This window comes from Mesoplodon densirostris, chromosome 2 (assembly GCF_025265405.1).
Source record: "Mesoplodon densirostris isolate mMesDen1 chromosome 2, mMesDen1 primary haplotype, whole genome shotgun sequence".
Taxonomy (NCBI): Eukaryota; Metazoa; Chordata; class Mammalia; order Artiodactyla; family Ziphiidae; genus Mesoplodon; species Mesoplodon densirostris.
This window is the reverse complement of record NC_082662.1, coordinates 31,407,522-31,430,339: the sequence shown is the minus strand read 5'-3', so window position 1 is coordinate 31,430,339 and position 22,818 is coordinate 31,407,522. Positions and strand designations below refer to the sequence as shown.

General features: G+C 45.0%; 1 protein-coding gene across 4 annotated transcripts in view; it reads left to right on the top strand.

Moving 5' to 3' along the window:
- The first annotated feature begins 8,423 nt into the window (after positions 1-8,423).
- MEAF6 (MYST/Esa1 associated factor 6) overlaps positions 8,424-22,818 on the top strand; it is a 29,721-nt gene continuing 15,326 nt past the window's right edge. For all 4 annotated transcript variants that reach the window (XR_009531113.1, XM_060089512.1, XM_060089511.1 and 1 more), the window contains exons 1-4: positions 8,424-8,544; positions 9,745-9,860; positions 14,017-14,104; positions 14,283-14,328. Coding sequence is in view for 3 of the 4 variants with exons in the window: in XM_060089512.1 (XP_059945495.1) it covers positions 8,455-8,544; positions 9,745-9,860; positions 14,017-14,104; positions 14,283-14,328 (340 nt within the window). In the remaining variant the exon portion in view is untranslated. The remainder of the gene's footprint in view (positions 8,545-9,744; positions 9,861-14,016; positions 14,105-14,282; positions 14,329-22,818) is intronic.

The following is a 22,818-nucleotide window of genomic DNA, read 5'->3' as shown; positions in this document are numbered from 1 at the left end:
GTATTTTTGGAATAAAAAATAATAAAACTTGTAAATATAGCCCCCTTTCAAAGAGTACTTCTTTCCTAGCACAGAGGACGTTGTGTTCATAGGTATATTTGCTGCTAAAGAAATCTTTGTATCAATATTTTGGAGGTAAAAGTAGACAGTTGTGGAGGGTGCCCTGGGGGTGATAGGACTCACCCTGCACTGGAATCCAGATCTTCACATTTCAGCGAGTGAGCGGTGGTCCTGTTGAAGCAGCAGTGCTTTCTGAGTTGGCAGTGAAGGGGTTTTCCTTCCCAGAATAGTCAAGAGTTGGGGCAGGTTATACATAGTGGACCTCATACCAGTTGACCCCTGTCCCTGCTCTTTCACCCTCAGGTGGTGATGGCGGGTGGGATGGGAGGAAGGAGAGATGATGCAAGTCAGTGCTCCTGCTAACTGTTCTCTTGGGTGGAAACTAATGACATTATTAGATGGTCTTCCTTACCATTGTTTTTCCACTGAGGTCTCACATACTTAGATGTACTCAGGGTTCAATGTTGACTATTGCAGGGAAGAGCTGCTGACTAATGTTTATTCAAAAGAAATGAAAAGATTCCCCTTTGGGGAATTCCCTGGCGGTCCAGTGGTTAAGACTCACACTTCCACTGCACAGGGCACGGGTTTGATCCCTTCCCAGGGAACTCAGATCCCACAACCTGTGTGTCATGACAAGAAAAAGAAAAAAGATCCCCTTTGAAGAGTGAACACTTAGGTTAATTAGGTGAAAGGTTACATGAGGGAAGAAACAATGTAAGAGCAATTAGCATCCTCACCCAATGTGCCCTGGCCCCTGGAAGCACTATTACATACGTGCATGTCTAAAATGTGTTTTGATGAGTTTTTCTCTTGATCCAGGCTGATGGTTTTCTCTTCCTGGGATGAGGCGCTAATCTGGCATCTCCAGGGCCTCCGTGTTCAATTTGTGTAACTACTGCTTCCTGGCAGCCTTAGGCTTGGCTTCAAGCACCATCCTGGTGAACATTGTGATAGATGACCACTTTGCCTACATTTTTTAAAAAAATAAATTTATTTATTCGTTTTTGGCTGCGCTGGGTCTTTGTTGCTGCACACGGGCTTTCTCTAGTTGCGGCGAGTGGGAGTCTACTCTTCATTGCGGTGTGCGGGCTTCGCATACCGGTGGCTTCTCTTGTTGCGGAGCACGGGCTCCAGGTGCGTGGGCTTCAGTAGTTGTGGCACAAGGGCTCAAAAGTTGTGGCACAAGGGCTCAATAGTTGTGGCTCGAGGGCTCTAGAGCTCGGGCTCAGTCGTTGTGGCACACGGGCTTAGTTGCTCCACAGCATATGGAATTTTCCCAGACCAGAGCTCGAACCCGTCTCCCCTGAATTGGCAGGCGGATTCTTAACCACTGCGCCACCAGGCAAGTCCTTGCCTACATTTTCAATAAAAGGTCCCAGTTGTGTAGTAGACTTTTGCTTCCTGGATTAAGAGATTCTTCATGCCAAACATTGATATATGGGATGGTGTTCCTCGCCCACACACACTTTTTTTTTTTAAGAGAAAGGGAAAGAAAAGATACTACTCATCTCCAAAGCCAGATATCACCAGCAGACTTCTCATTTGAAGTTGACAAAATCCTAAAACTTTCTTCTTGAATTAATTCATTGCTTAGAAACTGATGTTCATTTTAGCTATTTGCCATTGCTTTATCACCCACCCTTTCTCCACCCTGGCTATCTTGTCTGCAAGTCATAGCTGTTAACATCAAGCGATCTGCAAAACAGCCCTTTGCTTCTGAGCCCCTCCCCCAAATCCTCTGTGGTGGCCCACAGTTCTGCTGAGGTATGGGACAGAATCTTCAGATTTTCCCCAGGAGCCTCTTCCCAGTCATTTTCTCATTCCCTCTTTCTGACATTGACAAAGGATAGCTCATTAAGAGCAACTGGTGATCTAACTTTTAAATACTTTTATTATATCCTGATGGTAAGGGAAAGCAGAGTAATCAATTCAGATAACTGAAAAAATTTTTTTGTGTTATTGTATTGAAATGCCAATATACAATACAGCTTGGTTTTTAAAGGCTTAGAACATATATAAATATAAATATATTTATTTATGATTTGATATGGTGCACAGATGGTTATATTTTTTAACATCCTTCCCTTTGTGGAAATTAGTAGTGGATGTGAGGAAAGAAATGATGCCACGTTCATCAGAGCCTAAGTGTGACATGCACATAACATGCCAGTAATGCCTGCTTGTGAAAGAATGTTCTGATCCCACAGTGTTCCTGGGTGTGTGAGTTTATATCAAGTGAAAGGGCTACTTGATTTTTTATTTATTTCAAATTTATTTATTTATTTTTGGCTGCACTTGGTCTCTGTTGCTGCATGTGGACTTTCTCTAGTTGCGGAGAGCGGGGGCTACTCTTCGTTGCAGTGCACAGGCTTCTCACTGCAGTGGTTTCTCTTGTTGCGGACCACAGGCTCTAGGTGTGTGGGCTTCAGCAGTTGTGGCTCATGGGCTCTAGAGCACAGGCTCAGCAGCTGTGGCACACAGGCTTAGTTGCTCCACGGCATGTGGGATCTTCCCAGACCAGGGCTCGAACCTGTGTCCCCTGCATTGGTAGGCGGATTCTTAACCACTGTGCCACCAGGGAAGTCCCGGGCTATTTGACTTAAATTAAAGCTGTGGGATTTAAAGCTTCATTCAGTCTCTTGGGTCAACTTTCCAGTATATTTATCGAGTGGGAAACTATTTTATTTATTTTTTAATTTATTTTTTAAAAATTTATTTTGGCTGCGTTGGGTCTTTGTTGCTGCACGTGGGTTTTCTCTAGTTGTGGCGAGCGGGGGCTACTCTTCCTTGCGGTGTGTGGGCTTCTCACTGTGGTGGCTTCTCGTTGCAGAGCATGGGCTCTAGGCTCACGGGTTTCAGTAGTTGTGGCACACGGGCTTCAGTAGTTGTGGTTCGTGGGCTCTAAAGTGCAGGCTCAGTATTTGTGGCACACAGGCTTAGTTGCTCCACGGCATGTGGGGTCTTCCAGGGCCAGGGATGGAACCCGTGTCCCCTGTGTTGGCAGTCAGACTCTTAACCACTGTGCCACCAGGGACGTCCCGGAAACAATTTCAAAAGACAGTTGGGGCCTCCCTGGTGGCGCAGTGGTTGAGAGTCCGCCTGCCGATGCAGGGGATACGGGTTCGTGCCCCGATCTGGGAGGATCCCATATGCCGCGGAGCGGCTGGGCCCGTGAGCCATGGCCGCTGGGCCTGCGCATCCGGAGCCTGTGCTCCGCAACGGGAGAGGCCACAACAGTGAGAGGCCCGCATACCGCAAAAAGAAAAAAAAAAAAAAGACAGTTGATTTGTTCATATTTACTCTAAAGTTAAAGTGAATTAATCCAATCAGTCAATGGTTACATAAACTTACTATGCTAGCAATTGGTTTACAGCTGTGAGTTAGAGCAGTAATTTGGAGGTGTGCTGCACCTTTTGCAAGAGATGGTATTAGTGTTTAGTTTTTATTTGTATCTTATTGAAGTAGAGTTGATTTACAGTATGTTAGTTTCAGGTGTACAGCACAGTGATTCATTTATACACACACACACACACACACACACACACACACACACATATATGTTTTTTTTCAGATTCTGTTCCCTTCTAGGTTGTTACAAAATATTGAGTATAGTTCCCTGTGCTATACAGTAGGTCCTTGTTGGTTATCTATTTTATATATAGTAGTGTGTATATGTTAATCCCAACCTCTTAACTTATCCCTCCCCCTACCCTTTCCCCTTTAGTAACCATAAGTCTGTTTTGTATGTCTGTGGGTCTCTTTCTGTTCTGTAAAATAAGTTTATTTGCATTTTTTTTTAGATTCCACATATAAGCAATATTACATGATATTTGTTTTTCTCTGTCTGGCTTACTTCACTTAGTATGATCATCTCTAGGTCCACCCATGTTGCTGCAAATGGCATTATTTCATTCTTTTGTATGGCTGAGAAGAGGTGGTCTTTGAAGTATGCCTTAGAGAATAGGTAGAGTTTTGAGCCAGTAGTAGAGGAGGACATTGTTTCAGACTGAGCAGGCCAGGGGACCACAGGGCTGCAGTGGAATATGTGGAAAGGATCCTATAAAATTGTTTACCGGAGGTTCCCTCAGCAAGGCAGTGGTAGAGCTAGGATGGAAATGGCCTCAGTCCTGGTTCAATGGTCTTTCATCTGAATTGTTCCCTCTCATCTCTCCAGTGGAGCTTCGTGGAGAGTTTTGAGGAGGGAAGAGACAGCTGGTTCATGAGACTTCCTGATTCACAGGATGTTCAAGGAAATCCTAGTGAGTGGGACTTTCACGGGTAGGGTGTGGCTTAGGTAAATCCTCACCTCACCTAGTCATAGTCAGCAGTTGGAAATCATCATGTTGATTCAGAAAAATCGACAAATATTTAATCATTGGGAGCTTAAGAATGCATGTACTGAGGCCTCTAATAAAACTGGCCAATGTTTAGGAACACTTTCTATGTACAAGGCACAGTTCTGAGCATTTTACATGTTGCAGAAATGCATACATTAACTCATTTCCTCCTCATAACCTTATGAGGCAGGCTTCTGTTATCATTACATTTTGCAGATGCCAAAACAGGCAGATATTTCTAGACAGAGACTAGCACTCAGAAATGCCTAAGGTGATAAATGAGGCTTTGGAAGCACTTGAAGTTCAATGGGGGAAAGAGGGTGATTGAGACCTCTGGTTTCTATTAATGACTGACTAAGTTATTTTTATGAATCCTCCTGCTGAAAACAGCTAAAATTTCTGGATAAAATATAAATTAAAAAAATTTCTGAAGGCATCCAAGAACTGACAAGTAAGTAGAGAGTTATCAGGCCAAAAGTGAAGATAACAATAATCCAGAGAGAAATGGAGCGTAGATGCCTGGAAACCACATTTCATATAAAGACAAACCATATTTGATTCTAGCAAATCAGACCTTATCCTGGATTGAATGGGACAAAAATCAAAACCCACATACAATGAGTCTAATAGAACATGTTTCCCACAAAAAGCTGGCATGCCAGAGAGCTATACCTTTCAGAATAAGAGTGGAACAGAAATTGAATCCTCCCAGGGATTTGCAGGCTGGAGCTCAGAAAACATCAAGCCTTGAACTTGGCTTAAGATGACCCTATACTAAATACAAAGAAAAAAAGAAAAAAGAAGAAAAAAAGAAAAGAAAAGAAAAGAAAACGACCCTGTACTATTAGTGCCTCCAGGTGTCTGATATAAATAAATGAAATTACTTTTTGGAGGAAGGGACGTTTTATCTCCCCTCCAGTTATTTCCACATATTTTTCTGCAAAGATACAATTATTTTTTTAAAAAGCATACAAGAAAAGGTTCTCACCAACAGAAATAACGGGTAACAGAAATTGATTGGCAAAGACTTCAGATACTTGAATTACAAGGTACTATAAAACGTTCATGGTTGGGCTTCCCTGGTGGTGCAGTGGTTGGGAGTCCGCCTGCCGATGCAGGGGACACGGGTTCGTGCCCTGGTCCGCGAGGATCCCACATGCCGCGGAGCGTCTGGGCCTGCGCGTCCAGAGCCTGCGCTCTGCAATGGGAGAGGCCGCAACAGTGACGGGGCCGCGTAGTGCAAAAAACAAACAAACAAAAAAAACGTTCATGGTTGCTATTTTCAAAGAAATAAATGACAAACTTAAAAATACCTACAGGGAACAAGAAATGGCAACAAGTGAAATGGGAGTTATTTAAAAGATCAACTAGAACCTTTTTAGAAATGAAAAATACAATAACTAAATCCATCAATAAATCCCTTTAACAGAAGCTTCAGGGAGAATTAGTGAACTGGAAGATAGGTCAAAAGAAATTATTCATGCACATAAATTTAACAACTTAGAGGAAATGGATCAATTCCCCCAAAACCATAAGCTACAAAACTTCACCTAATATGAAATAGATCATCTGAATAATCTTATAACTATTTTAAAAAATTGAATTTGTAATTAAAAGACTTCCCCCCAAATAATATCCAGGCCCATATAGTGATGGTTTCATTGAAGAATGCTACCAATCATTACAAGAAGAATTAGCACCATTCTATACCATCTCCAGAAATTAGAAAAGCAGGGAACACCTCTCAACTCATTTTATAAGGCCATTATTATTTTGATACCAAAACCAGACCGAACAGTACAAAACAAAACAAAACAAAAACAATAAAACTACAGACCAATATCCCATGAACATAGCTACTAAAATCTTCAACAAAATACTAGCAAATTGAATCTAGCAATATGTAAAAAGAATTATACAACATGGTCAAGGGATTTATTCCAGATATGCAAAGCTGTTTCAACATTTGAAAACGAATCAATGTAATCTATATCAAGAAGCTAAGAGGGCTTCCCTGGTGGCGCAGTGGTTAAGAATCCACCTGCCAATGCAGGGGACTTGGGTTCGAGCCCTGGTCCGGGAAGATCCCACATGCCGCGGAGCAACTAAGCCCATGCGCCACAACTACTGAGCCTGCACTCTAGAGCTTGTGCTCCACAACAAGAGAAGGCACTGCAATGAGAAGCCCGCGCAGCGCAACGAAGAGTAGCAACGAAGACCCAATGCAGCCAAAAATAATAAATAAATAAAAATAAAGAAGCTAAGGAATAAAAATCATATGACCACGACAATTGATACAGAAAAAGTATTTGACAAAATTCAACACCCATTCATGATAAAAACTCTCAGTAAAGCAGGAAGAGAGGAGAACTTCCTCAACCTGATGACTGAATACCTTCCTCTTAGGGTAAGGAACAAGTCAAGGATATCTTCTCCGCCCATTCTTATTCAACATAGTACTGGAAGTCTAGCCAGCATAGTAAGGCAAGAAAAGGACATAATAAGCACACAGACTGGAAAGGAAAAAGAAATAAATCTCCCTATTTGCAGATTGTCTACATTAAAAATCCCAAGGAATCTACAAAAAACCCTCCTGCAATTAATAAAGGAATTTAGCAAGACCCCAGTTTACAAGCTCAACACATAGAAGGAATCCAGAATGCGGCAGAGACAAAAGGATGGAAAAAACAGTGCGTAAAAAAAATAAAGGATTCTTATGTTTAATCTAAGTTATAGAAGGAGAGAGACAATGAGGCAGAGGCATATCTGAAGAAAGATAGCTGTGAATTTCCCAGACCTGCTGAAAGTACAGATCCACGACTGAAGAAACAAAGAAGTTCAAAGCAAGGTGGGAGGGGGAAAAAAAAGAAAGAAGAATGCAAGAAGGAAAGCAAGAAAGCAAGAAAGATGAAAAAAAAAATCCTACCTAGATTCCCAGTGAAATTGCAGAACGCTGAAAAATGGAGAGATCAGAGACTGGAGAAGTAAGCAGGGGGCAGGTGAATACAAAGTTAATGGTATTAGACTTACTGATTTTACTTACATAGTCCTTATTACTTGCCAAGCCCCTTACATTAAGTGATTTACTTCTCACAGCAATCGTATTAGGTGGTAACTATTATTACCTCTATTTTATAGATGAGGAATTTGAGACAAGTGAAATTTAGCTACCTGCCCAAGGTGACACAGCTTATCAATGGTAGAGGTAGGATTTTGAACAAGGTAGTTCTGGATCGTTTGTGTCCTTAACTACCACACATATTTGTCTCCCTAAAGGGCAATGGGAAGCCATGAAAAGGTTTTAACCGAGGGAGTGACACCACATTTGCTTTCCAAAAACAAATCATCCTGGCACCACTGTGGATAATGGATTAAATGGAGCTAAGGGTGGAAACAGGAGGCTGTTGAAATAATGTACCAAAAAATAAGGAGAGCCTGGGGCTTCCCTGGTGGCGCAGTGGTTGAGAGTCCGCCTGCCAATGCAGGGGACACGGGTTCGTGCCCCGGTCCGGCAAGATCCCACATGCCGTGCAGCGGCTGGGCCCGTGAGCCATGGCCGCTGAGCCTGCGCGTCCAGAGCCTGTGCTCCGCAACGGGAGAGGCCAAAAAAATAAGAAGAGCCTGGATGAATGAGGGAGGTGGCAGACAAAAGAAAATAGATTTGCGGGCTCTTCCGGAGTCGAGTCCACTTGGCTTGACTTGGTTTTGGATCGGATTAAGGGGATGAAGGAGGGTGAGGATGGCACCCATGTTTCTGACTTGGGCAATTCGTCGGACAATGAAAGTCATTCACTTGAGGAGACCTCGGAGAGGTCTGATTTTGGACACGGTGAATTTGTGGTGCAGAAACTCGGCCAGGACCAAGAGCAGAGGCCAACACTGAGGTCCTGCTGGCAGGGTAGGCGCGAGCCCGCGGGCGGGAGCTCGGCGCGGCACCGCGAGCCTCCGGAAGCCGCGAGCGCAGGCGCAGTGTGGCGGCGGGCGCCCCCTGGCGGGCGTTGGCGCGCAAGGACCGCCCCCAACCTGGCGCCGCCACCGCCCGCCTCGGCACAACATGGCGATGCACAACAAGGCGGCGCCGCCGCAGATCCCGGACACCCGGCGGGAGCTGGCGGAGCTCGTGAAGCGGAAGCAGGAGCTGGCGGTGAGGGCTGGCACCGGGGGCGCCCGGGTTGGGGCCCCGTGCCTGCCTCCGCCTCCAGGACCCGGCCCCGCCGCGCCGTTCGTTACTCCGCCGGCGCAGCGCGGCGGCTGGGAGTCCGGCGGCCTGAGGACGGCTGCGCATTGCGCGGCCCGCCGGCGCCTCGGCCTCCCGGCCGTGCGCATCCGGAGCAGGGAGCCGGGGCCGGGGGCGGGGCGCGGAGCCGGGGAGGGGGAAGGGGACTAGGCAGGTGGGGGCGTGGAGGAAGGATGGCGCCAGGGGTGGGGGCTTCCGTGCGGGAGCCCTGGAGAGGAGAATGTCCATGAGCTCTGCGGGGTGGGCGAGGGCGGGCGGGTCCACGATTTTGAGGGTTTGGGACCGGGCTTGTCGGCAGGCTGTAGGAGGAGATTGGTTCGGGCTTGCCAGTGGGCTTTGGGGGATGGGGTAGGAGACAGGTGTGGGAGGGGGACCCACACATCCAGGCAGGCCTTTGGAAGATGGAGGGGCGCATGTCCTTTTGGGGACTAGGAGTAGATTAGTTGGATGCGGTTTTTGATGGGCAGGGTTGTGATGTATTTGGGAACATCTTAGAAGGTGACAGGCGAGGGGAAGCGGACTCAGTCTAGTGAATTAGGAATTGTGACACGCACCCGGGACCCCTTGCACCCTGGTGGCTAAGCCCTCCCTCCCCTTGCGTTTTGGCTTGGGCATCGGGAGGCCCATCTCACCTGAAGCTGCCCTTCCAGGTTTCCATAGCAACCGCAGCCTAGTGCAGGCGGCCTTTCGGAGCCTGCAGGGAGGGGAGCGAGTTGGCGCTGGAAGGCTGATCACCCTTCCCTCTCCCGGTAGCAGTATCTTTTATGCGTGGGAGTGGAGACTGCTCCCGTTCTTCCTCCGCCCAGGTTCTTGACAGCTGGGTTTCCACGAAGCCCCTGAGTACGTGCAAACTTTGGCATGGGTGTACAGTTTAATGGGGACAGGCTCTTTCTATTCCATTTTGTTCTTAAAGGGATCCAACAAGATGGGTCTAGACTGTCTTAGTCTGAAACAGCCTGCCCCTGCGCATGTCAGCCTTCTTTCCACAAGGCTGACTCTGTATAGTTGAACTTGAGTTTATAAGTCTGATACCAAGATTTCAGTTTGGTTAGGCTTAATGCTTGCATGTAGAAAGCATTAACCACTTCCTTGTTTTTCATCTCTCAGGAAACACTGGCAAACTTGGAGAGACAGATCTATGCTTTTGAGGGAAGCTACCTGGAAGACACTCAGATGTATGGCAACATTATACGTGGCTGGGATCGGTATCTGACCAACCAAAAGTGAGTGTCAGAAGCCTGCAGTGTTTGTGTTGTGCCCTAGTAATATTTGTGTTTAGGGCTGTGTATGTTGTCGGTAGTGACTTGGCAGGGAGACAGTAGTGAAGTGGGGTGGACAGAGGTCTGCCCTTGAGCTTGGACTCTGGCTCGGCCACTGCCTCACTGAGTAACCCTGGACAAATCCTACATCTGTATAGTAGAGGAAATCGGGCCAGTGGCACAGGGTTGTGTGAAGCTTAAATGAAATACAGCATGTAATACCTTACACACCAGCACTGCTATCAGTGTTTTCTACATTTTAATCAGTCACGAGTCCCACCCTCACAAGATTCGCCATACCTGTGTGCCAACTGTACCACGGTTTATTTAGTAATATTATTCTTGAAAAGTTTCTAAATTTTTTGAAAATTTTCAAATCTAGAGAAAAATTGAAAGAAGAGCTCGTGATCTCTTGATACCCTTCACTAGCATTCACCAGTTGTTAACTTGTTATCACATTTGCTTTCCTCTCTTTTTTCCCTTTCTATAATGTATTAACACACACCCCTATATCTAAACTTAAAATTTTTTTTTAATTTGAAATAATTATAGATACATAGGAAGTTGCAAAAACAGTACAGTTTTCCCCAATGGTTGGGTTTTTTTTTTTTTTGCGGTATGCAGGCCTCTCACTGTTGAGGCCTCTCCTGTTGTGGAGCACAGGCTCCGGATGCGCAGGCTCAGCGGCCATGGGTTATGGGCCTAGCCGCTCTGCGGCATGTGGGATCTTCCCGGACTGGGGCACGAACCTGTGTCCCCTGCATCGGCCGGCGGACTCTCAATGTGGTGGGGTTTTATGTAACCATATAGTTCAATAGCAAAACCAGGAAATTGACATTGGTATAATGTGTATATGTAGTTCTGTCATTTTATCATGTGGGTAGATTCCTGTAACCACCACTGCAATCAAGGTACAGAACTTTTCCATCATCACAAAGATCTCCCTCATGCTACCCCTTTGTAGTTATATCTCCCCTTTCTCCCATATATATATGTATATATATTTTTTGCTAAACCATTTAAAAGTTAAAAGCAGATATCATGACATTTGCCCTAAATTATGTCAGCAGGTACCTCCTAAGAATAAGAACATCTTTCTTACGGAACCAACAATTATCATGCCTGGAAAATTAGCACTACATTAATAGAATTATGTAATATACAGTCTTTATTCATATTTCCCTAAGTGTTCCTAAAATGCATTGCTACCTTGTTTTGAACCAGTGAGTGTTTGTGCATTGCATTTGGCTGTTGTGTCTCCTTAGTCTCTTAATTTAGGAGCTTTCCACCCTTTTTGGTGGTAAGGTTGTTCATGACATTGTCTTGTAGAGTGTCCCAATTCTAGGTTTTTTTTATAGTGACTTCATGAGAGATCCTTTAAATATTTTTGGCAAAAATGTTGCATTAGTGATTTGTGTACCTCTTGTTGTTTACCTCTGTTTTATCAGGAGGCACATAATGACAGATTACCCCATTATTGGTGCTGCTAAGTTTGATCATATGATTTCACCATTGTAAAAGTTATTTTTTTCTCTTTGTAATTAACAAGTAATTTCGGAGGTTATACATTTTATTTATTTTTATTTTTTAAGGTTTATTTATTATTTATTTTATTTATCTTTGGCTGTGTCGGGTCTTAGTTGTGGCACGCGGGATCTTTCATTGCGGTGCTCGGGCTCTTCATTGCGGCGTGCGGGCTTCTCTCTAGTTGCGGCTCTCCGGCTTCTCTCTAGTTGTGGTGTGCAGGTTTTTCTCTTTCTAGTTGTGGCGCGCGTGGGCTCCAGGGTGCACAAGGGCTCTCTAGTTGAGGTGTGCAAGCTCAGTAGTTTTAGCACGCAGGCTTAGTTGCCCCACGGCATGTGGGATCTTAGTTCCCTGACCAGGGATCGAGCCCACGTCCCCTGTGTTGTAAGGTGGATTCTTTACTACTGGACCACTAGGGAAGTCCCTGGAGGTTATACTTTTTAGGCAGTGTGATTATACTGCTCACCCCAATTTTTGTCACTGGTTTTAGTATCCATTGTTGATTATCTGAATTAGTTATTATAATGGAGGTTGCAAAATGATGATTCTAATTTTACTGTTCCTTTTACATTTATTACTGGCATTACTCTTCTGAAAGAAGAGTCTTCCCTTTTTATCTTCTTTTCCTTTCATTCTCTCTTTCTCTCTCTTTAGAATCACTGTAGATGCATGGATGTTTTTTTTTTCCTCCCGGTACGCAGGCCTCTCACTGTTACGGCCTCTCCCGTTGCAGAGCACAGGCTCCGGACGCGCAGGCTCAGCGGCCATGGCTCACGGGCCCAGCCGCTCCACGGCATGTGAGATCCTCCCGGACCGGGACACGAACCCGTGTCCCCTGCATTGGCAGGTGGACTCTCAACCACTGTGCCACCAGGGAAGCCCTAGATGCATGGATTTAAAACAAAAAACAAAAAAAACAGCGTATTGGGATCTAGTACTGTCACTTTGTAAAGGTTTATTTTATTTTTTAGTATAAATTAATTTATTGAAATCTATACAAAGAAGTGCACAGATCATAAGTGTTTAGCTCACTGACTTTTCACAATGCTAACACACCCATCATTATCCTTTTTGATGCTTAGTTTGTCCCAAGCGTGACCCGAGGGAGCCTCCTCAGGCTGATTCCTTTGTCCTTTTTTTAAAAAAAATTTTTAGTAACTTTATTTATTTAATTTATTTATTTTTGACTGTGTTGGGTCTTCGTTGCTGTGCGCGGGCTTTTCTCTAGTCGCTGTGAGCGGGGGCTACTCTTTGTTGTGGTGCGCGGGCTTCTCATTGCGGAGGCGTCTCTCCTTGCAGAGCACGGGCTCTAGGTGCTTGGGCTTCGGTAGTTGTGGCGTGTGGGCTCAGTAGTTGTGGTTTTCGCGGGCTCTAGAGAGCAGGCTTAGTAGTTGTGGTGCACGGGCTTAGTTGCTCCGCAATGTGGGATCTTCCCGGACCAGGGCTCGAACCTGTGTCCCCTGCATTGGCAGGCGGGTTCTTAACAACTGCGCCACCAAGGAGGCCCCATCCTTGTCCTTTTCTTGTCTCAGACCTGGTATCAGTCATTTCACTAAGGAACTCTGGTTCTTTCTTTAAGTTAGTTAGTTAGTTAGGCAGGTAGGTAGTTAGTTAGGTAGGTGGGTAGTTAGTTAGGTAGTTATTTATTTATTTACTGATTGATTGATTGATTGATGGCTGTGTTGGGTCTTCGTTGCTGCACACGGGCTTTCTCTAGTTGCGGTGAGCAGGGGCTACTCTTTGTTGCGATGTGTGGGCCTCTCATTGCAGTGGCTTCTCTTGTTGCAGAGCACAGGCTCTAGGCACAAAGCCTTCAGTAGTTGTGGCACATGGGCTTCCGTAGTTGTGGCTCGCGGGCTCTAGAGTGCAGGCTCAGTAGTTGTGGCGCACAGGCTCAATTGCTCCGCGGCATGTGGGATCTTCCCGGACCAGGGCTCGAACCCGTGTCCCCTGCATTGGCAGGCGGATTCTTATCCACTGTGCCACCAGGGAAGCCCTTTAAGTTTTTTAAACTAAGATTATTTAACAGAGATACTTCATAGCACTAGTCTGTGGTAGATGTTTTAAATAGTAGGCATTAAAATAAATACATATTAAATGAAAATGATTGTGAACCTAAAGCTGAAGTAATCTCATGTTCTCATGTGTCACAGTGGACCACATACCATCCATTGGAAAACATTTCTGTCTACATAGGCATTCAGCATGAAGGTCATTTTGGTCAATCCAAGTGGTGTGGAGGCATTTCTGTATGGAACTTGGTAATTTAAAAAAAAAAAGAGTTCCTGGGCTTCCCTGGTGGTGCAGTGGTTGAGAGTCCGCCTGCTGATGCAGGGGACACGGGTTCGTGCCCCGGTCCGGGAAGATCCCACATGCCGTGGAGCGGCTGGGCCCGTGAGCCATGGCCGCTGAGCCTGCGCGTCCGGAGCCTGTGCTCCACAACGGGAGAGGCCACAACAGTGAGAGGCCCGCGTACCGCAAAAAAAAAAAAAAAAAAAAAGAAAAAAAGAGTTCCTTACATTTGTCCTGGTGCGTCCTCAGCTTGAGTCACAGACATAGCTTGGTGCTTATAATGAGTTTCTTGTGTGTGTTTTAGAAACTCCAATAGCAAAAACGATAGAAGGAACCGGAAGTTTAAGGAAGCAGAGCGGCTCTTCAGTAAATCCTCAGTTACTTCAGCAGCTGTAAGTGAGGCGGGGGGATCTTTCTGTGGCCCATTGTTAAGGAAGACCTCCGTTAAGTTTCTGTGAGTTTTCTCTTTCCTGTCCACCTGTGAGTTGGTTGTCTCTTTCCTTTCTGTCTGTGAGTGCTCTCCTGAGATCTGTGATAATTTTTATAGTAACTGGTGGTTTTTTCTTTTAGGCAGTAAGTGCATTGGCAGGAGTTCAGGACCAGCTCATTGAAAAGAGTAAGTTTGTCTTTTTACTTTTTCATCAGTTTATTTTTAAGCTACCATCGCCCCTGTATTTAATTCCTATCCAACGGTGTATCTGAAGACTGCATCTCTTGTTCTTGCCTCTTCTTTCTAGAAGTTAGGAGCCCTTTTGGGTATCCTTAATCATGTCTTTCTTTGGGGGAAGAAACTACTGTGTCCTTCCTGCCTTTTCAGTCACGTGAAGGTTGCCTTCACCTGTTCAGAGACACAGAGATATGTCTTCACTCCTGTTGAGTCTTAGGGAATTTTTTAAAGTTAAAAAAACCCTTTTATCATGGAAAATTTCAGACATATCTAATAAATCCTCATGCACCCAATTTAATAATTCTTAGGAAATTCTGATCCTATGAACAGAATGTACCTGTGTGTTCTTAAATTTAAAATGGAGAGCAGGTAGTATTTACTTTGTAGAGAAATTGTATCATTCTCTGTATGTAAGCCATACAGTCTAACTCCTTTCTAATTTCTAGTGATGGGACTTAGAACTGCAGGTTTATCTTGCTGTATCAGACTCTATGTAGCTGTATTGGATGCTCTCCCTGTGGGTTGGGTCACTCTGAAACACACCCTGCTTTTTGTATTGTGGCTGGGTATTTTCACATGGCATATCTTGTTGTGGGATCAAGTTCTCTTGTTTGCATTACCAGGGCGGTGGTTTGAGGAGAAGGGATTTTGGTAGTATGGGAATTAGAACTGCTCAGTGACTTCAATTATTATCTCCATGTACAGATTTCTGAATTTTTAGCCCTATCCCTAACTCCTTTCCTGAGCTTTAGTCATGCATTTCGAGAAAATTCTAGAAAATGTCTTCTAGACATTTCCACTCAGATGGTCAGACTCAAACATTTTGTCTAAAACTGAGCTGTTCTCTTTCCTTCAAAATGTGTCTGCCTAGTTGTTTTGTTTCACAGTACTTCTGTTCTCCGTCCTTCAAAACTTTGTAGGCAGCTTTGACTCCTTTCTGCCAGCCTAATCAGTTGGACCAAGTCCTTTTGATTTTTTCTTTCATTGTGACTGTCAGTTAAATCTTATTTCTTCTCCATTAATACCACTTCTAGAATGTAGAGCCATTTCATCTGCTTTGTGGAGTAACAAGACTGGTTAAGAACATTCTGGACCTTACTCCTGTGAGCTGCGATGGAATGATGTCTGACTCCTCAGTTTTCACAAGAGCCTATTATCCTGCTCCAGGCTTAGCGGATAGTTTAGTATATGGCTCTGTACCTAATTACCCACACAGAAGGGTTGCGCCTAGATACGGGTCAGGAAGACTCCTAAAGCCACTGCTTTCAGCAGCTTGACTTGAGACAAATACTGATGTATTGAAGATTTTCCGGAGCATGTGGAGGCCATCCATTCCCCTAAGATCTTCCCCGTGGATTGAGCCCCATTTCTGGAATATATCATATTGGTATTCCTTGGTCTTCCCTCTAAAGTTGCACTTAGTAACATTTTGGTCCTGTAAAACGTGTCACTCTGTTACTGTAAGAGGACATTGCAAACGTTTATTATCATTACTAATTATTATCTCCTTTAGGAATAGTTATTTTCCCTGAACGACTAGTTGGTTTTTACTGAAAACCTGCTAATTGACTGTTTCCATCTTTGTATGGGTGCTAAAATGCTTAAAGCCAAATTTGGGGGTTCCTCTCTAGAAAGCAAATAGGAATTTATAGCATGTGTTTGGGGAATGAATCTTAGTACCACATCCAGCTTACTTTCTTCTTCTGTTCCTCTTTGCTTTACTTATTTTAAATTTATTTTATTGGGTTTCATTCTTTTAATTTATCTAGCTTGGGTTTCATTGGACTTCATGAAACTATGGTTTGGTATTTTTTATCAGTTCTGGAAAATTCCCAGCTGTTACCTCTTCAGATACTGTGTTTGCTCCATTCTCTCTCTCTTCTCCTGGTACTCTGGTTAAGTGTAAGTTAAACCTTCTCTCTCATTTCATCCTTTATGTCTTTTATTATCTTTTCTATATCTTCTTTTTCGTCTCTGTGCTGCATTATGGGTAATTTTTTTTCTGACCTATCCATTCACTAATTCTCTTTTCAGTTGAGTCTGATTTACTGTTAAACCTTCTCTTGATTTTTAAATCTTTTATTATACTTTTTTTTTTTTTTTTTTTTTCTTTTCGGTACACGGGCCTCTCACTGCTGTGGCCTCTCCCGTTGCGGAGCACAGGCTCCGGACGCGCAGGCTCAGCGGCCATGGCTCGTGGGCCCAGCCGCTCCGTGGCATGTGGGATCTTCTTGGACCGGGGCACGAACCCATGTCCCCTGCATCGACAGGCGGACTCTCAACCACTGCGCCACCAGGGAAGCCCTTATTATACTTAAAAAAATTTTTTTTGGGCCATGCTGCGTGGCATGTGGGATCTTAGTTCCCCAACCGGGGATCAACCTTCACTCACTGCATTAGAAGTGCAGAGTCTTAACCACTGGACCAACAGAGAAGTCCTATTACTACATTTTTAATTTCCAGAAATTCTACTTAACTACTTAAAAAATCTGCTATGTGATTTTTATACATATATATATATATATATATATATATATATATATATATATAAAATTTATTTATTTATTTTTGGCTGCGTTGGGTCCTCATTGCTGTGTGTGGGCTTTCTCCAGCTGTGGGGAGCGGGGGCCACTCTTCGTCGCAGAGCATGGGCTCTAGGCGCGAGGGCCCCAGCAGTTGTGGCACGTGGGCTCAGTAGTTGTGGCTCGCGGGCTCCAGAGCACAGGCCCAGCAGCCGTGGCTCATGGGCCTAGCTGCTCCGCGGCATGTGGAATCCTCCTGGACCAGGGCTCGAACCCATGTCCCCTGCATTGGCAGGTGGATTCCCAACCACTACACCACCAGGGAAGCCCCTGCTATGTGGTTTTTTAGTACCTTTCTTTGCAGTTGTTTTCAAACTTTTCTTTTACTTACAAAAAAATATATATTTATTTATTTATTTATTTTTGGCTGCATTGGGTCTTTGTTGTTGGGTCTTAGTTGCTGTGTGCGGGCTTTCTCTAGTTGCGGCGAGCGGGGGCTACTCTTAGTTGTGGTGTGCGGGCTTCTCATTGCAGTGGCTTCTCTTGTCGCACAGCTTGGGCTCTAGGCGTGCAGCTTCAGTATTTGGCACACGGGCTCAGTAGTTGTGGCTCGCGGGCTCTAGAGCACAGGCTCAGCAGTTGTGGCGCATGGGCTTAATTGCCCTGCGGCATGTGGGATCTTCCCAGACCAGGCCTCAAACCCATGTCCCCTGCATTGGCAGGCAGATTCTCAACCACCATGCCATCCGTGAAGTCCCTACTTCTTTAAGTATAGTAAGCATAGGTTTTCTGTAGTCTGTATTTAATTTCAGTTTCTGAAGTCTTTACGAGCCTCTTTCTGTTTGTTGTTTCTGCTGTTGTATCACTCATGAAATCTAATTTCCCTGTGTGCCTTTTGGTTATCTTTGACTGTGTACTTCTGTTCACTATAGTTAAAAGTATTTGTAGAATAATTTGACAGCTGGGATGAAGGTGCTGTCTTCCAGAGAAGACCTGTGTTTGCTTCTGCTAGGACTGCTTGGACCAAGTTCAAGGCTTGAGGGTCCCCAAAAGATCCAAAGTTTAATTCCAAGAGAGGAATGAGGAATGGTCTGCTTTGCCTTTCACTTTTTTTTCCTTTGTACAGAGTCTTTCCGTTGTCTCAGAATTTTTGTATAACAGATCTTGTGGAATGACTCCTGTGTTTTTGATCTTTGGTGGCAATGAAGAAAACAACCCTTTCTCTTAGATTTTGTACTTGTATATTCTCAGATCTCAAGGATTTTGGAGTTTTGTACTTTTGGCATTTATTTTTGAACTGTTCCGAAATTTTCCTCAAAAAATGCACTACTTTTACTTCCTTTGGCTTCTTATGTACCTACACTAGAATGAGAATGGATTAGCATGGTCCCAAAGGGGAATTTTATGCTAATTAGTGAAGCATTGATTATTTTTCTAAAAAGAATAAAGTAAAAGAAAAACAAAGCAGGCAGATTTTATCCAGTTTCCTGTAAAGGATCAGCAGTCTCACCTGTTTGTTTTACTGGGCTTCTCTGAAGCTTTCATCAAAGCAAACCCCTCCAGCATCTACATCATTGCACAGGTAAGTGAACAGCTGCATGAGCATTGTTCTGGGTGCCTTCCTTTCTGCCTCTAAACGTTTCGTGCTGATCAGAAGTCACTGCTGTGGCACTATTCAGTAGCTAGTCCTTTAAGTAGAGCATCTCATTTGTAGATGTATTTAACTTAAAATTTGACGTCATTTGCTCTAAGAATGAGTTGCTCAGTTTGATGTCAGTGAGAGGCAAACTTGTGTGTCTTTTCATGGTGTCAGCAGCAGTCGATTGACCGACTTGCTGCTGTACCTTGATAGGTTGTAACCCAGTCCTCTTGCTATCACTTCTCTTCTGCTTCCATGAGCCGAGGAAGGAAATGATTATTTGTGCTCTCACTTTGTACATTAGCAGTGTTTAATCTAGTCTCCCCAGCTCCAGTCCCTCTTATTAACTGCTTCTAGCCTAATCTTAAAGCATGTGTTTGCACAGAGAACTCAATACACGTTAGTTGTTTGGTGTTACTTCCCTGTTCCGAAATTCTGGATGCCTTCATCTTGTTATGTCCTGCTAGCAGCTGTTTTACTGCAAGTAACCCGGACTGATTGCTTGGAATTTGACTTATGTGTTTGTAGATCTCAAAGATGTTGAGATTTGAACACTTACTGTGTTCCTGACACTAAGCAAACATTTTACTTTACATTATCTCATTTAATCCCTAAAGCTACTTATTGAGGATAGGGAACATGGCTGTAGCCCCAAGCATCTAGCCCAATGTCTCGTCCATAAGAGATACTCAAGGGCTTCCCTGGTGGCGCAGTGGTTGAGAGTCCGCCTGTCGATGCAGGGGACACGGGTTCGTGCCCCGGTCTGGGAAGATCCCACATGCCGTGGAGCGGCTGGGCCCGTGAGCCATGGCCGCTGAGCCTGCGCGTCCGGAGCCTGTGCTCCGCAACGGGAGAGGCCACAACAGTGAGAGGCCCACGTACCGCAAAAAAAAAAAAAAAGAGAGAGAGGTACTCAAGACGTGAGAGAAAGAATTCCTATTTTACAGACGGGGAAACAGGCTCAGAAAGATTAAGCAACAAGTCAGTTTTCTTAACATCCCCTCGTATTGTCCCCCGTGTTAGATCCCCTAGTCTGACAGTTATGACTCTGCTCAACCTGTCGTTCCATTTCACCTGTCATTTCTCAAGCTCTCTGTTTAAAAGGTGTTGTTTGATTTATTTGTCCCAAATACCTTGTGTTTTCTCACCTCTGCACTTTTTTGCATGTGCTATTTTTTGTACTTATCTTGGCTCTCATTTTTCAAGGTCCAGTTTAAATTCCACCCCCTCAGTGAAGCTTTTCCTGAACAATCCGCTCTTTCTTCTCTGACTCCCATAATACTTAGTATCCACATCAGCCCTTTGGGACATTGGTTACTGCCTAGACTCTATTCATAGGCCTTTGATTTGACTTACGCTGCTTTGTTTGTGTTTGCATGTGTGCGTGTGTACACGTGTACCCACTTTATAGAATATGACCAATTCATCCATCCATTTACTCAGAACTCCCATAGCAACTGGCCCCAAATGAGTAAATAGTTGGTTTTGCTCCTCAGTGTATTTGAGTAGAATTGCAACATAGAGAAAATTTGCCGTATCTAACTTGCCTTCCTTACTTGTTTCCCACCTTTTTAGTTAACCCTTCTCTCCCCTGTGCCTAGCCCCTCCTCAGTTAGTTCTATGTCCCTTCTGCAATCCTGTCTGTGATCCAAAGCTTTTGTGACTACATGCCCTGTCAGCCTGCTCCTTCCCCAACCAGTGCCTCCACCATTGGCATTTTCATAGATGACTTTTTTTTTTTTTTTTTTTTTGCGGTACGCGGGCCTCTCACCCTTGTGGCCTCTCCTGTTGCGGAGCACAGGCTCCGGACGCGCAGGCTCAGTGGCCATGGCTCACGGGCCCAGCCGCTCTGCGGCATGTGGGATCCTCCCGGACTGGGGCACGAACCCGCGTTCCCTGCATCGGCAGGCGGACTCCCAACCACTGCGCCACCAGGGAAGCCCAGAGATGACATTTTTTATCTGAATAAATAGGATTGAGTACGTTAGAGGAAGGCTGTCCTGACCATACTTCTCCATCTTAGACTCATCTTTTTATATTTCGTTAGATTTTTTTTTTAACTTTTTAACCCTATTGTGAGGGTTGTATGTATTAATATATTTGAAGTGTGTACAGCAGTGCCTGGCTTATGGTAAGGAATGTCTGTGTCAGCTGTTGTTAGCATCTTGCAGTCTTATTTATTTATTTTTTATAAATTTATTTATTTTATTTATTTTTATTTTTGGCTGCGTTGGGTCTTTGTTGCTGCGCATGGGCTTTCTCTAGTTGCGGAGAGCGGGGGCTACTCTTTGTTGTGGTGCGTGGGCTTCTCATTGCGGTGGCTTCTCTTGTTGAGGAGCACGGGCTCTAGGCGCACGGGCTTCAGTAGTTGTGGCACATGGGCTAAGTAGTTGTGGTGCACGGGCTTAGTTGCTCTGCAGCATGTGGGATCCTCCCGGACCAGAGCTCAAACCCGTGTCCCCTGCATTAGTAGGCGGATTCTTAACCACTGCGCCACCAGGGAAACCCTATTTCTTTATTTATTTGGCTGCGTCAGGCCTTAGTTGCCACACGTGAGATCTTTATTGCAGCATGCAGAATCTTTTTTGTTGCAGTGCACAGACTCTTCATTGTGGCACACAGGCTTCTCTCTAGTTGTGGTGTGCGGGGGCTACTCTTCGTCGCAGTGCGCAGGCTTCTCACTGAGGTGGCTTCTCTTGTTGCGGAGCATGGGTTCTAGGCATGCGGGCTCAGTAGTTGTGGCTTGTGGGCTCTAGGGCGCAGGCTCAGTAGTTGTGGCGCACGGGCTTAGTTGCTTCGTGGCATGTGGGATCTTCCCGGACCAGGGCTCGAACCCGTGTCCCCTGCATTGGCAGGCGGATTCTTAACCACTGTGCCACATGAAGTCCTGCACTGTTTTTAAAAGCCAGAAAATACCCCCTAGTCTGGTTGTTCCTCCTCTGTTGATGAATATTCCCATCATCTCCCTTTTCCACTGCTATGAACAGTGTCACAGTAAACATCCTTGTACCCATATGCTTTTTTGCAGTGGAGTTTTAATTTCTGTATGACAGCGTCCCAGAAGTGTCACTACTGTGTCAAAGAATGATTTTCATAAATACAGCCCAGTTACTTTCTGTAGTATGAAGGGAAATGTATATTTGGTCTTTGTCCGCCTTCCTGGCACACAGCTCCTAAAACTCTTGGACTCTCCAGAATATTAAGAATGACTAGCATGGGATTTCCCTGGTGGCGCAGTGGTTAAGAATCCACCTGCCAATGCAGAGGACACGAGTTCGAGCCCTGGTCCAGGAAGATCCCACATGCCGCAGAGCACATAAGCTCGTGTGCCACAGCTACTGAGCCCGCGCTCTAGAGCCTGCGAGCCACAACTACTGAAGCCCACTTGCCTAGAGCCTGTGCTCCACAACAAGAGAAGCCACCACAATGAGAAGCCTGCGCACCGCAATGAAGAGTATACCCCACTCGCCGCATCTAGAGAAAGCCCGTGCACAGCAATGAAGACCCAACACAGCCAAAAATAAATAAATACATAAATAAATTTTAAAAGAAAAGAATGACTAGCATGCAAAAGAGTAGACTTTTGTATGCTAATGAGATGACCGGTGGCTGTGTTCACCACCCCTCCCTCGTCCACAGATAGCATCAGGTGGGGGCTGGTCACCCAAAAGACCAGTCCTTGACTAGAAGTTTGGAACTTTCAGCCTTAACCCTGAAACCTCCAGGGAGGGGAAGGGGGCTGGAGATTGAGCTCATCACCAATGGCTAGTGACTTAATCAGTCATGCCTGCATAATGAAATTTCTATAAAAACCCCTAAATGATGGGAATTTCTCTTGGTGAACATGGTGCAGTGCTGGGAAGGTTTCCAGCCCAGAGAAGGCAAGGAAGCTCCATGCCGCTCCCCATACCTTGCCCTGTGTGCCTCTTCCATTAGCCTGTTTCTGAGTTGTATCCTTTGTAATAAAGCATGTCCGTGATTCTAGCAAATTATTGACCCTGAGGCGGGGGTTGTGGTACCCCTGATTTATGGCTGGTCTGTTGGATGTCTGGGAGGCCCAGGACTGGTGACTGGTGTCTGAAGTAGGGGGCACTCTTGGGGGACTGAGCCCTTAAGTTGTGGGTTCTGCCCTGACTCCAGTAGTTAGTGTCAGAATTAAATTCAAGTGTTGGTGTCTGGGGAATCAGGGAATTGGTCGTTGGTGTTGGAAAACACCCTGGACTTTCCAAGACGAGTCTTGCCATTCCCATCCTTAAAGGCATACCTTGGGAGGGCCTG